Raw genomic sequence first — 13,521 nt, forward strand, 5'->3', positions numbered from 1 at the left:
GCAATGTGCAGATCGTGGCAACAATCATAGGGTTTTGTGCTCTCGCAGTGAATGTGTCACGAAGTGCTGCTGACCTGACACATAGCCTCCTGCACTAAGTCGGCGTATAGTGTGCTGCCACACACCAAGTGCAGCCATGGTGACAGATGTACTGCCATAATGTACTGCCATAGTGTACTGCCATAGTGTACTGCCATGGGTTTGTTACATTTGTTTAGTAAGAAGAGCCCTTGATACGTTTCATTTAGCCACTGTGTTAGCTTGGCATTATATTAGCACTGTGTCGCCAGCTGCTGATGACGGCTATGTGCACTGGCACTACTGTTTTGCATATTTAGCTTTCATAAATTACACAGCCTGCGAGACCCTGTTTTTATAAGTTAAGCAGCAGAATTAAGGTAGACAAATATCGCGTATCTTTACTGCTCTAAAATATTGTATTGAGCAATTGACTGAAATGCATTTCAAGTTCGGACTTTACAGATGAGCTCATTTACAGGTCAGCCGAGTGGTCCCGTCTCTCGGAAGCCGAACAAGCCAAACTCGGCATCAGCCCATCTGATGAGCAAGAATTCTGGTGAGCCGAGATTAGCCAGTAAAAGCATGCTGCTACATTCGCACGTAGTATCCCAGCATTGGCCTGAATTTTAGAAGTGACAGTGTACAATTTTCACTGAGCTTGCATTGTCTCACTGCTCACTGGTGGTGGTTTAAGGGGACTCTAATGAAAAATTCTAAATTAGTAGGCAATGGTAAAGTATTCTTTCCCACTCCTCACAGCATACAACATCAACAACGTACAGCACCGAGACAGGATGAGAAAATATATACTATTCTTACTGATAGTCAATCAGCATGTCGAGCCTATGTGAACGGCCATCTAGATGAAGTAGCATGCGATATCCTCAACCGCCTCAACGCAATACCATATTTACTCGCATAATGATTGCACTCGCGTAATGATCGCACCCCTGAATTTTGTCATCAAAATTTGATTTTTAAAATTTCTCGTGTAATGATCACATCTCGAACTTGTCACAGCGATATGTTGTGTGCCAAGTCTACCTAATAATGATTGGGCTTACAATCTGTCGAACGCTATGCGAACGACTCTTGAAGACAAACCAAGCGGTCTGCACGCAACAAATAGCAAGCGGCGACAATAGCGCCCACGTTTACACTGATACTTTAGAAGTGTACCCTATTCATACGTCGACGCTTGTAACACAGCTAAAATATTTGCTCACCCTTAGCGGAAACGTGCCATACTAGGATAGTAGTGAAGACAAATACCACAGTTTCCGCAGCATGCCTGCCATGTGTTTCTATGTCACTGGCAGCTAAGCGCGCCCGTCAGTTTCTGTCCCCTCAAAGTGGGCATGGTTACGTTATTGCCGTAAGCTTGCGGATATTAATGATATTATTCATTACTGATACGGGAGAAACTGTTTCAATGCATGTAATGTTCTCACAAGAAAAAAAAATCGCGTTCGGCTTGCTCCTCCGGTCGCCATTTTTGTTTTGGTGTCCTGCACTACATACAGCGGCAGCCGCCTATTTGTTGACCTGTTGTCATCTCGCAGCAAATGTGGGATGAAAAAAAAATTTTTTTCTTTTTGCGGGAAATTTAACCCGCGTAATGATCGCACCCCTGAATTTGCGCCAATTTTTTTTTTACAGAAAAGTGCGATCATTATGCGAGTAAATACGGTACCCCGCACCACAATAATCTGAACACTGGCACACGAAGCTGTCAGCCGAAACAATCGTAAACACACGACAGCCCAAGGTCACTGCAGCCGGACACTGCAAGGGATGCCAGAAGACTCCAGACCACAAGCACTATGCACTTACTACGAAATACTTCAGCACTACCGCTTTTTGAGAAGAATGGTGCCGCCACCGCACCTATCCCTGAGCGGAGCAGAAGCTGTGGCCTGGAGGCAACTCCAGACCAACACCTATCCTCACCTCAGGCTCCTCCACGCCATGTACCCCACCCTTTATCAACCCCTTTGTACTTTCTGTACAGAGCAAGCTACCCTATACCACACCACATGGGCCTGCCAAAAAATACCCAATGACTGCCCCAACCGAAGTACGACACACGAGCAGTGGGAGATGGTGCTGACCAGCTTGGCATTGGAGGATCAGCGAAAGCTGATTGCCAGAGCCGAAAGTGCTGCCACTGCCACTGGGGCCTTGGACTGAAGGCTCTACCCACCACGGGGATCCACCCCTCTCCGTGCCCCGTCAAAAATTAAGTTTTTTCTCCCCCTCTCTCTCCCAGCATACAGTAAAACCCCATTAACTCGAATTAGTAAAAAGTGGAAAAGTTTAAAAATAAGCGAATTCACAAAAATATAGGCCCCTGGCTACGCATAGGCAACATAAAGCCTTTCAATATAGACGCCAGTAGCCGCCAAATTTCTCGCCAAAGCTCAGTATAATGAGAGCAGTATTTTCGGTAGATCACTTTTAGAAAATATTGTGCTACTTGGCACCCAACATGTCGGGCGGCTACAGGCAACAGTTATTCTCTCACGGAGTCAATCACACACTGTTGCATGTAGACACCGAAGTGTTCAAAGCTAGTGATGGGGCACATGGTGAAAATTGTGTGAACGTCAGCCATTTTCACTGCTTAGACACCACCATCCTTGTGCACTTCTTGCAGTACAGTGGAATCCCAGTTGTACGTCCCCGATTTTGCGATGTCCCAGGTCTTTTCGACGCGTCCACTGTCGAATCTCGCAAAACTTGTAAACTTTCCAAAAGTGACCACCAAAGAATACCGCCCTAGCGCGTATGGAAAGCGCAAAAGCATTTAGAAAGGTGGAACTGATTATCCACCGGAAGGCGCACAAATCATCTTGGATATGCATATTCAGGCATGCAGTTGGATGCTTTCTTTGCACGCAAGCACACTGGACTTCTCGCATGTCAGTCATTTAGGTTTCCGGTTTCGCACGGCTCATCATGTCATTCCAACACCACGATTTCCACATAACTGATTAGCGGGAACACTAATATGCTTGTACGCAACACTAGTGCCAGCAGCGGAACGAAGATCGCTTCCTGTGCTCTGCTTGCAAAAGCAACTGAGTAGAGCGTGAGAGCGCTACTTGGCTTCTCGGTGGTTTCACAGCCGAGCTGATGGCGCATTGCTCACGTCTCAGCAAGACGTGCTTATCAAATGCCAAGATTATGCAGTACCCTGCAGTGCCTCGTCATGCTACAAACTAAAAATTAGCTACAAATATACACTGTCACTTTTTGGTGATATCACAGCGACGTATAAAGTATAGAAACCTTTGGGTAGGGGCTTCTTCCCACCATTTTCACAGTCGCGATTTCGAGATATCCGAAATGCGGCGCTAAAGCATTTCAAGACAAGATGTGAACAATACGTGGAGTTGACACCGAGCCAGGAAAAAATTTAGGCTTGACCGATGTTTCGAGATATATCAGAGTTTGAGTTAACGAGGGTTTACTGTGTATATATTGTGGCTAAACTTTTATTGTTAGTAAGAAGAAATATAATGCCAGACTTTCTTTTCCCCTTAAGTTATTATTGTAAAGCCAAAGTTAAGTAATGTCGGAAAGTATAAGGCCACGGTTTCAGACCTTTCTAACACAGCTTCACAATTGCACACAGGACAAAGCACAGAGAGGAAGTTTCCGAGCGAATCATGGTGACAGGGTGCCAAATTGGCTCTTCAAACTGCAGCTCTCAATGTTGCTGAGATATGCTTTTTTACTGAGCCATCCTTTGCAACGCTGAAGTATCATTAAAGTCCATCAGATGTGTCTACTCAAATTATTAGTACATATGTGCCAAAATTCGCCGGAGTAATACCGCATATACTCTTGTAATGCGGTATTACTCTCACAATAATAAACACACCCTCAATTTCGCTCTTGAATATTAGGATTTTTGTTTTTGCCCTCACAATAATCATGCCCCCAACTTTGGTCCCGCGCAGTCTCGTAATCGAACGACCAAGCTGTAGTTCATTGGGAAGACTAGAATATTTCATTCTTCTGCACGTGTTTACAGCAAGCGTTCGTAATCTTGATGCCCATCACTGTGTTGCCACATCCAAAGCAGTGGCTGTGCATTTGGTGGCGGGAGCAGCTGATGGTAAAGCCATTACGAGAGAACACTGGCAGAAAACATTTGGTAAGAGGCTGAGCCAAAGCAGTCAGCCTATTCTTATCACCTGCTTGTTGCCAGTGTTCCCTTGTCGTGGCTTTGCCATCAGCTGCTTTGTCATCAAACGGATCAAACCTGCAGCCCCTGCATGGATGGTGCCAACACATAGCGACGAGCCTGACGGGCATGGAGGAAGAAAGCTTATTTCCTCCCTCCCAGCTGATGGGCATCAAGATTAAGTGCGCTTGCTGTAAACACGTGCACAAGGGTAAAAGATATTGCAGTTGTAAAACATAATCATCAGGTTTGCTGTTAGCTTGGAAAGCATGATTAGACAGCATTGACAATGGTCGCGAATATGCCACGATCAACCAGGCGCAAACTTCACTTAGCAAGACTGGCTGTGTAAAGGCGCCTCGAAGACTCGGGAGAGCCACAAACGTACAACTGCTCTCTGCAACAACAACTTCACTCTCACGTAATAGGAAAGTGCGCTATTTGTGGCTGAGGATGGTGTTGGCCAGGTGGTTTGCTGGAGATGCGAGAGCATGGGAGAGTGCAAGTGAAGGGGCGGGTGGCCAGCACTCGGTAGGCTCTGCTGACATGGCTTCGGTTACACGCCACCACAGTGTCGAATTCTTATATCTGTTGCTCGCTTTTCTGCCCCTCTTGTGTTTTGCTCTGAGCGATGGGCCGCAATTCTAGTTATTTGGCTGATTTTATGTTTAAAGGCTGTGCAGTATGCACTGGAGTGTGGGAATCGTTCTGTAAAAAGGCACTTGGTGTTGACAAAGTCTGCATGTGCTGCTGGCAGAAGCAGCACTACAAACTGCTTGCCATTGATCGGACTTGTCGCACCTTCCGAGGGTTTCATATTGTGTGGAGAAAGTCCTTCAATATGTCAGTTACCTACAAAAGGACGACTGCATCATTTCACACGAAATGATCCGGACGGTTGCGCATGCATTCGTTTGCCAACGACTAGCACCCTTGCTACGGGAAGGTCTCACAGATTTGTGAATCACAAGCTGTCGCTGTGCCCAGCTTGCTGTCTTCGCACAGTGACAAGAACACTGTCGGCTATATACTTCGACGGATCAGGGCAGAGTGTCACAAAAGTGAAACTATCTCTGAAAGTGATCGCCCAAGAATACCACCCCAATGCGTATGGAAAGCGTAAAGGCACGTGCAAAGATTGAACCAATTTTATTTTTTATTTTATTTTCAAATACTGTTGGCCGTCTTGGCCGTAACAGGGTGGGTACAGCAGGTTTGCACATAGCGTAAAAAATTTAAACGCTTTACAAACGTAAATAGGACATGAAGCAATGAATGTTGGAAAAACAAATAACGAAATACAAATACAATAGTTTGGCTAAGAAATACATGTTTCTAACATTGTGACAGTGATATTGGAAGCAGCATAACAGAAAGACTATTGTATGTATTTCTAGAATAGTTTGACAATGTTTGCACGACACCACTAAGATTCAATTTCATGAAAGGTTTTTAACGCGTTCCTCAAAGATTTTAATGCTACTTGACTGCAAAACAGATGCCGGCAAACTGTTCCATTCCTTAATCGTTCGCGGAGAAAATGAATAAGCGTACATGTCCAGATATGCTTTTGGAATTGAGAACATGCAATGATTGCTTGACCTGACGTTTCTAGCCCGCCTAGGAGCAAGATAGGGTGTGGATTCAATATTGAAGTGGCCTTTTGATAACAAAAAAAGAAATTTAAGTCTAGCTAACTTCCGCCGTTGAGCCAGTGGAGGCAAATCAAGCAACCGAAGCATTTTGGAAACAGAGTCAGTACGAAAATACCGGGAAAGAATGAACCTTGCAGATTTTCTCTGTATCTTCTCAATGCGGTTTATTAATCCTGATTGAAACGGATCCCAAATGACACTGGCATACTCTAACGTTGGTCTAATGTAAGTTAAATATGCAAGTAGTTTGACGGGTGTCGTTGCTAGCTTTAATTTTCGGCGAAGGAACCATAACTTTTTTTCTGCAGCGCCGCAAATTCTGTCTATGTGTGATTTCCAACTTAAGTCTTTCGAAATTGTTAAACCTAGGTATTTTATCGTTTCAGCTTCGGTTAGAATTGTTGAGTTCATCTCATAATTACACTCAATAACATGCTTTGTTTTGTTTGTAACTCTGATCATGACTGATTTAGATTCGTTAATTTTCATTTTACTTTTTGCGGCCCAGACTTCTACAGCTTTAAGGGCTTGACTAAGTGACGCCTGATCGTTTTGGTTATTGATTTCACGATATAATAAACAATCGTCTCCAAATAACCGGATGATTATGTCGTTACTTATGTTATGAGCAATATCATTTATGTAATCTAGAAAAAGAAGTGGTCCTAAAACGGATCCCTGCGGAACGCCTGAGGTTATTTTAATTGGTTAGATTTGTTACCGTTTATTTCAACGTATTGTGTCCGATCGGTAAGATATGAGCGGATCCACATAACATCATAATTTATATTCATTTCCATCAGTTTTTCAATTAATTCGTTATGTAGGACCAGATCGAAAGCCTTCGAGTAATCTAAAAATATAGCGTCGACCTGCTTTCTATTGTTCAAGGAAGCTGAAAAATCGTTGATCGTTTCTATCAACTGTGTGACAGTCGAAAGGTGCTGCAATTAGCTACCGGAAGACACGCAGATCGTATCGGGTACACATGTTCACAAATGCAGTTCTGAACTTTCTGTCTATGCACAAGTACGCAAGACTTCTCGTGCGTCCTTAGTTTGGTTCCCTGTAGTTTCGCATGGGTCATTGTATGATACGAACGTACAAGGAGGCATTGTCTCATGCCCACCGTGCTGGCTACCACCTCGAATGAGGGCAACACCACAGATGCTGCCAGGTCTGTACCTACGTTCGCGGATGTTCTGCGTACTGTCGACTACATTCTTAGATTTGCCTGTACGGGCAACACCGTGGGCGACCTCCTTGCCACACTCAGAAAGAAAGCTCTTGCTGCATGGCCAAAAAAAAAAAGTTAGGAAATGACCGATTTTTTAAAAGTTTTGTAGGTGAGAATACAGTCGACTCCCGTTAATACGAAGTTCACGGGGGCCGCAAAAAACTTCGAATTAAACGAACTTCCAATTAAGCACAAAACACAAAAAACAGCACTTTATTTGTGGCAAAATCGAGTATTTTCTATAAGAAAAATAGTCTGTCATCTTGCTTTGCTTCTTGCCGAATCGCACTGCTGAAAGCAAGTTCTGCAGGCTGTAGATGTGGCGGAACGCTTCTTCCGCGTTACCTTCAGCGGCAAAGAAGCGCTCCGCAAGAGCAAGGCCCGCAGCTACATCGGCAGCCTTAGGTTGCAGCTTGCCTTCAACCTCATCGTCGCTTTCCTGGGTCGCTTCCTGGGGCCGAATAATCTCTACAATTTCGCTATCCGTCAGCGCACCGCACGTTTCGACCGCCTTGTCTACGGCGACGTGATCTTCAAAATTGACGTCCCAGAGAGCATCATCAAAATCAGTGCCGTCAAGCTCGCTTGTTGACGCTTCCTCCGCTGAAATTTCAGAGGCATCCTCCGAAGAAGCTGCCATAAAACCGCAAGCCCTGAAGCAGTTTGCGATTGTTTCTTGCTTCACACGATCCCATGCTCGCGCCAACATGTGGATGGCACTAAGCAGGCTCACCTCGTACTTTGTGGAGCTATCCATACACAAAATCATGCGCTCGAGGAGGTGCCGCCTGTACAGGACTTTAACATTCTTGATGATGCCTTGGTCCATTGGCTGCAAAACAGCCGTTGTGTTTGCAGGCAAAAATGCGAGGTGTATTGCACTCAAGGCTGGCACATTCACGTGAGCACTGCAGTGATCGACAAGGAACAACACCTTGCGGTTCGAAGCAGCAAACTTGCGGTCCAATTTGCTTATCCAGCTCTTGAAGATTTCGGCCGTCATCCACGCTTTTTTGTTCGCCTCATAGTCCACAGGCAGCGTCTTCACGCCTTTAAAACATCTCGGCTTCGCAGCTTTCCCGATCACAAGTAACCGACATCGTTCCGTGCCAGTCATGTTTGCCGCGATCAGCACCGACACTCTCTCCTTGTTGCGTTTGCCCCCAGCACAGTCGTCGTCCTTGAATGTCAGGGTCTTCTCTGGTAGAAGCCGATAGAAGAGTGCAGTCTCATCTGCATTGAAGATGTCTTCCGGTCTGTATTCGGCGAGATATTCACCCAGCTTTCCGTTCTTCCACGTGGCGCATGTTTCCTGGTTAACGGACGCCTTTTCACCACACACGCTCTTGAAAACCAGGTCATGGCGATCTTTAAAGCGCGTCAGTCGTCCATCTGGCGAAACGAAGTCCTCGATCCCCAACATTGCTGCAAGCGTTCGGGCTTTCATCGCAACGATGTCTCCGCTGAGAGGAAGTTTGTTGCTCCTGGCCTCCCTAATCCAAACCAGCAGAGCCTTCTCCAACTCTGGATAAGCGCCGGTGCGCATTCGCTTCTGGATGCATTCGAGACTTGTCGTTCTCAAATGCATCCATTATTGTGCGCTTGTTCTTGATGTAGTTAGAGAGCGTGTTCGGCTTGATCCCGTACTTCCGCGCTATGTCTTGTTTGGCGGCACCTCCCTTCTCAACTTCCTTCGAAACCTCGACTTTTGTTGCCAGGTCGAGCGTGCGATAAGAGCCACGGTTTGCCATGGCTGTAAACTGCCCGACTAGGTACAGTCAATTCCGAATCACTCGTGGAACAACCTAGCCTACGAGCTTCCCGCACAAAGGCGCTCGACTAAGACACGCCTCGACATACGCTGCGCACGCTGAAAGACTAATCTCGCACAATCTCGCCACTGCCAGTATGCAGCACTGCGTTTACCTATGGCACCCGCGTGGCCTCCGCGATCAGCTCCGGCCACGCGCAGCAGCCGCGCGTGGCCTCTGGCGGGAGCTGCTTCGCCTCCCGCCAGAGTTGATCGCGAAGGCCACGGCAGCCGTAGCAATGAATAATCGCGCCGCTCCAAGAAGGATGGCGTTGCGGGCGGCTGCGGTGGCGATGACACCAACGCGGAGCACGCAACTGTTGCAACACTTGAAAAATTGCACATTCTACCAAAGAATGCCGGTCACCTCGAGGATCCCGGCTGAAAATTAACTTCCAATTAAACAATATTACTGGATGAGGATTTCGAATTATCGAGCGATTTCTTCTATAGGATTACATGCAAAACTGACGGGACCAGCACTTCACTTCTAATTAACCGAAAATTCCAATTAAGCGGCTTCAAATTATCGGGAGTCGACGGTAGAACATTTTAGCATGCTGGTGGGTGCAGTACACAGTATGCTAGATCCCTCCAATAAAGTTCAATTATAACGCCTGCACTGCAGTAATCTTTTTTTGCATTTACTTTTTTGGAAGTGTTAGGATCTGAGTCCTGCAGAGTATTTGTCCTTAGTTTAAATAGGAGGTCCTCACAACTCTGTCTCACAAAGCCGTGCATTAGTGACATACAGTGCAGTCCACTTATAACGATACCACATATAACAATATATTGGTTATAATGATGAATAGACTCCAGAGTATCAACTTATGCGTTAGGGCTATGAGAAAAGACAAAACATATATAACGATATGTTATTCACGACATATAGGATCATCATCATCATCAACCTGGTTACGCCCACTGCAGGGCAAATGCCTCTCCCATACTTCTCCAACAACCCCGGTCATGTACTAATTGTGGCCATGCCATGCCTGCAAACTTCTTAATCTCATCTGCCCACCTAACTTTCTGCCGCCCCCTGCTACGCTTCCCTTCCCTTGGGATCCAGTCCGTAGCCCTTAATGACCATCGGTTATCTTCCCTCCTCATTACATGTCCTGCCCATGCCCATTTCTTTTTCTTGATTTCAACTAAGATGTCATTAACTCGCGTTTGTTCCCTCACCCAATCTGCTCTTTTCTTATCCCTTAACGTTACACCTATCATTCTTCTTTCCATAGCTCGTTGCGTCGTCCTCAATTTGAGTAGAACCCTTTTCGTAAGCCTCCAGGTTTCTGCCCCGTAGGCGATTACTGGTAAGACACAGCTATTATATACTTTTCTCTTTAGGGATAATGGCAACCTGCTGTTCATGATCTGAGAATGCCTGCCAAACATATTGGATATAATGATCAAAATTCTGCCTTTTGGGTGGCGTTTTCCTTGCAAAATAATTATGAAATTTGCATTGCTAAGTTCCCCTTAAGTGAGACAGGGCGAAAAGTTTGCCTACGCGAGTTCATATCTGCTGCCATTACCGTGCAGCATGTCCCGCGAGCGCACCGATTGCGAAAGCCACAGAGAGCACCAGAAGTTAGCGCAGCGTGCCACAAGATGGTGCCAGCTGTTCCGTGTCCGCGTCGCTGGCGAGCGCCCGGAGAGAAGAAGAAAAAAAAAGCGAGAAGCAAACCAAGCCCGCATTCCCTTTCTGCAATCTCCCTCTCTTCCTCAGCGAGCATTGAAATGCACCGCGGAAGCAGTGGTAGGCGCATTGGCAAAGTGCAAAGCTGTGTCGCCTGAGACGAAGCTGCAAATTTTACAAGACTCAAAGTACAAGCTTGTGCAGTCGATATAGACGATTCTGAAAACAGCGAGTACCACGGTCATGAAGACTAGAACCAGTGACCATGTCGATCAACAGAAATGGCAGGCTTTGTGTGCCAGGGCAAAATCCCACATGTGTGAAACCAACACAGTAGCAGATGCTGACATTACCGAACTCTGGAAGTACGTCGCTACTGGCGATAAAATAGATGGTGCTTCGATGGAGGAGTTTCTGAGTTCAGATGGTGCTGCCTCATTCTGCGAAGAATCTCTGATGGGGTGATCATTGTTGCGACACAGACGGCGGCATGGTGCGACGGAGGCAATGACGAGATTGACAGTGGCCCATCTTTGACACCGACCCCAACGTTCACGCAAAGTGCACTGTTGTCGATAGTCGCTCACTGATTTCATGCACGCTACATTATAGCCACTGGTGTTCGCGCAGCCGCTGTACGCGATGCACGCCGTGGTTGGGAGCTTGAAACTTCTGCGAATGCAAGTGTAGACTTCTGACTATTTTCAGCGCGCTAACATTTGACATGCTGTTTAGAGGTATAAATAAACGTTTCATTTTTCACACCCTACTTTCTACAATGCCAATTGTCCATCGTAAGTGGCAAATTTGCTTTCAGAGCTACAAAGGTATGTTCGACAACTTTTTTTTTTTTTACGGAAGTCTAGATATAGCAATGAACAGTTATAACAATCATATTTTTTGTTCTTGATATTGTTATAAGTGGACTGCACTGTAATCTTTGTTGTTTGGTTTATACAACATTTATGCTTGGTCCTGAGAAAGTCGTATAATCAGGGTTCCACTGCAGATGGGACTGCAGTACTACGTGCTCGTCAGTCTGCAAAGCAGTACTCACCAATTTGAAAATTCTGATGGTTCCTGTACATCTGAACAGAAATGTGTGTCTATGACGCTGACTTCACAGTACTACCATCACTTCCTGCATGCTCACGCACAATCGAGGCAACAGTGCAGCACTGTTCAATTGATACAGAACACAAACACATCTAGACACACACACACACACAGGCTGTAAACTTGCTGAAAAGCACCAACTAAGACGTTGTACGATGCCAGATGACTGCACTGCAAATAGGATCAAAGAGGGGAGTCAGTAGATAATTTCCAGTTACATTGTCAATTTTTCACTGCAAATAGCATAGGCGACAGTAATGCAGGAACAACAGGAGCTGGTCGTGCTACAGACTAAGTATCTTGATGCGTTACAAGGGCATATGCAGGGAAGTTTGTGAGTGCAGCAGCTCGCACCACTAGAAGGCAACAGAACATGATGGCCCCGGCGCTGTGGCAGCCCTGCCTGTGGCCTAAGAAATCGTGAAAAGGGGTGTACTAGCTGCCCCATTCCCCTCAGACCCGCGGCAGCATTGAGTCACATGCATTTTCCTCCACCTTACCTTCGACTGAAGCAATGAGACTCATTGAATAAGACAAGTCTTCAGGTTAGAACATTTTGCTTCCTGAGGCTTCCCTTGTTCACCCACTGTTTATCGGCGAGTATGCAAGTGCTACATATGTCGTGGAGCTCAGTTACAGTCCGCCCCACTTTTGCCTAGAGCACTTGAAGTTGAAGTTTATTGTTTGTTACTGCAGGTGCAGAGAAAGGGCTTACATGTTATATACAGCATCAGGAGGTCCCAGGGTGAGAAACTGCCAAGAGGACCTCCTATCTTAGTGGGTACATGAGAGTATTAGAACAGCAAAACAGGCCAACAAAAAAAAAAAAAAGAGTGTCAGCAAATACATTCGGTAGGGAACAAGTTATAATAAATAGTAAACAATTAGATATGCATTAAAACAGTGCTATACAATAATATCAAACAAACAATCACGAACAGGAATGTCTAGTAATGTACAAAAAATGTGCTTTCCTACAGACTACTAACAACGAAAAATAAAACTTGTTTTATAAAAGTAATGTAAAGAAAATGTAATAATTATGAAAATGTTTATGACAAATTAAAAGATGGTTCTACTAACAGTATTTTTTTTATGTTGTGTTTAAAAAAAGTGAAACAAATGAGATGATTTAATAGTAACAGTAATACAATTCCAAAGTGCAATACCATAGAAGGGAAGTGTACATTTTGCATAGTTTGATCTGATTTTAGGTAAGATAAGGTTATTGCACTGCAAAGCAAATGCTGTAAGAGTAATACCAAAACAGCTACTAGACTCAGGATACTGTGCTGAAGGTTCTAATTTATTTGTGTAGGTGACAAGCATTGCTCACAAGCACATTACCAGTTTCTGAAACCTAGCAACAATGCATGAATAGTGTTTTCTTTGTCCTGCAGTGCACTTTTCAAGCACTCTAGGCAGGTTTTTGGACGTCTGCGCTACAAGTTTCTTACATTGTTATCTATCTATACGACTTTTCAAACAGCTGCCGTGCCACCTTGGGAATGCCGGGATGTGGACGTGCAAGCCGTTTCGAACACGGTTCGGCCTAAATTACTGTTACATGAAAGCACAGTAGCGAAACTATTTACAGGGTGTCATTACAAGGGTAGCAAGCACTGGCCAACGTGGAAGCCTGCCAACAGCAAGGAAGACACATTGTCGTAATTAGATGAGCAGTGGTCTCCTATGGGTATGTCCCACTAAATCCAAGTGTCGACATCATACTCTTCCAATAGCACGTAGCATGAGCCCCGGCAGGAGAAGTGCCGGCCCGGCACCACTAAGGCCCCACAGCAGAGGCAGAGTCGTAATGCTTGAGTCTCGAAACATGGACAACAT

The 13,521-nt window shown here is 45.4% G+C and overlaps 1 protein-coding gene across 2 annotated transcripts in view; it reads left to right on the plus strand.

Moving 5' to 3' along the window:
• Positions 1-13,521, plus strand: part of LOC142573138 (calpain-5-like) — a 74,539-nt gene that overhangs the window by 31,740 nt on the left and 29,278 nt on the right. For both annotated transcript variants that reach the window (XM_075682674.1, XM_075682675.1), the window contains exon 7: positions 500-577. In XM_075682674.1, coding sequence (XP_075538789.1) covers positions 500-577 — 78 coding nt within the window. The remainder of the gene's footprint in view (positions 1-499; positions 578-13,521) is intronic.

This window comes from Dermacentor variabilis, chromosome 2 (genome assembly GCF_050947875.1).
Source record: "Dermacentor variabilis isolate Ectoservices chromosome 2, ASM5094787v1, whole genome shotgun sequence".
Classification (NCBI taxonomy): domain Eukaryota; kingdom Metazoa; phylum Arthropoda; class Arachnida; order Ixodida; family Ixodidae; genus Dermacentor; species Dermacentor variabilis.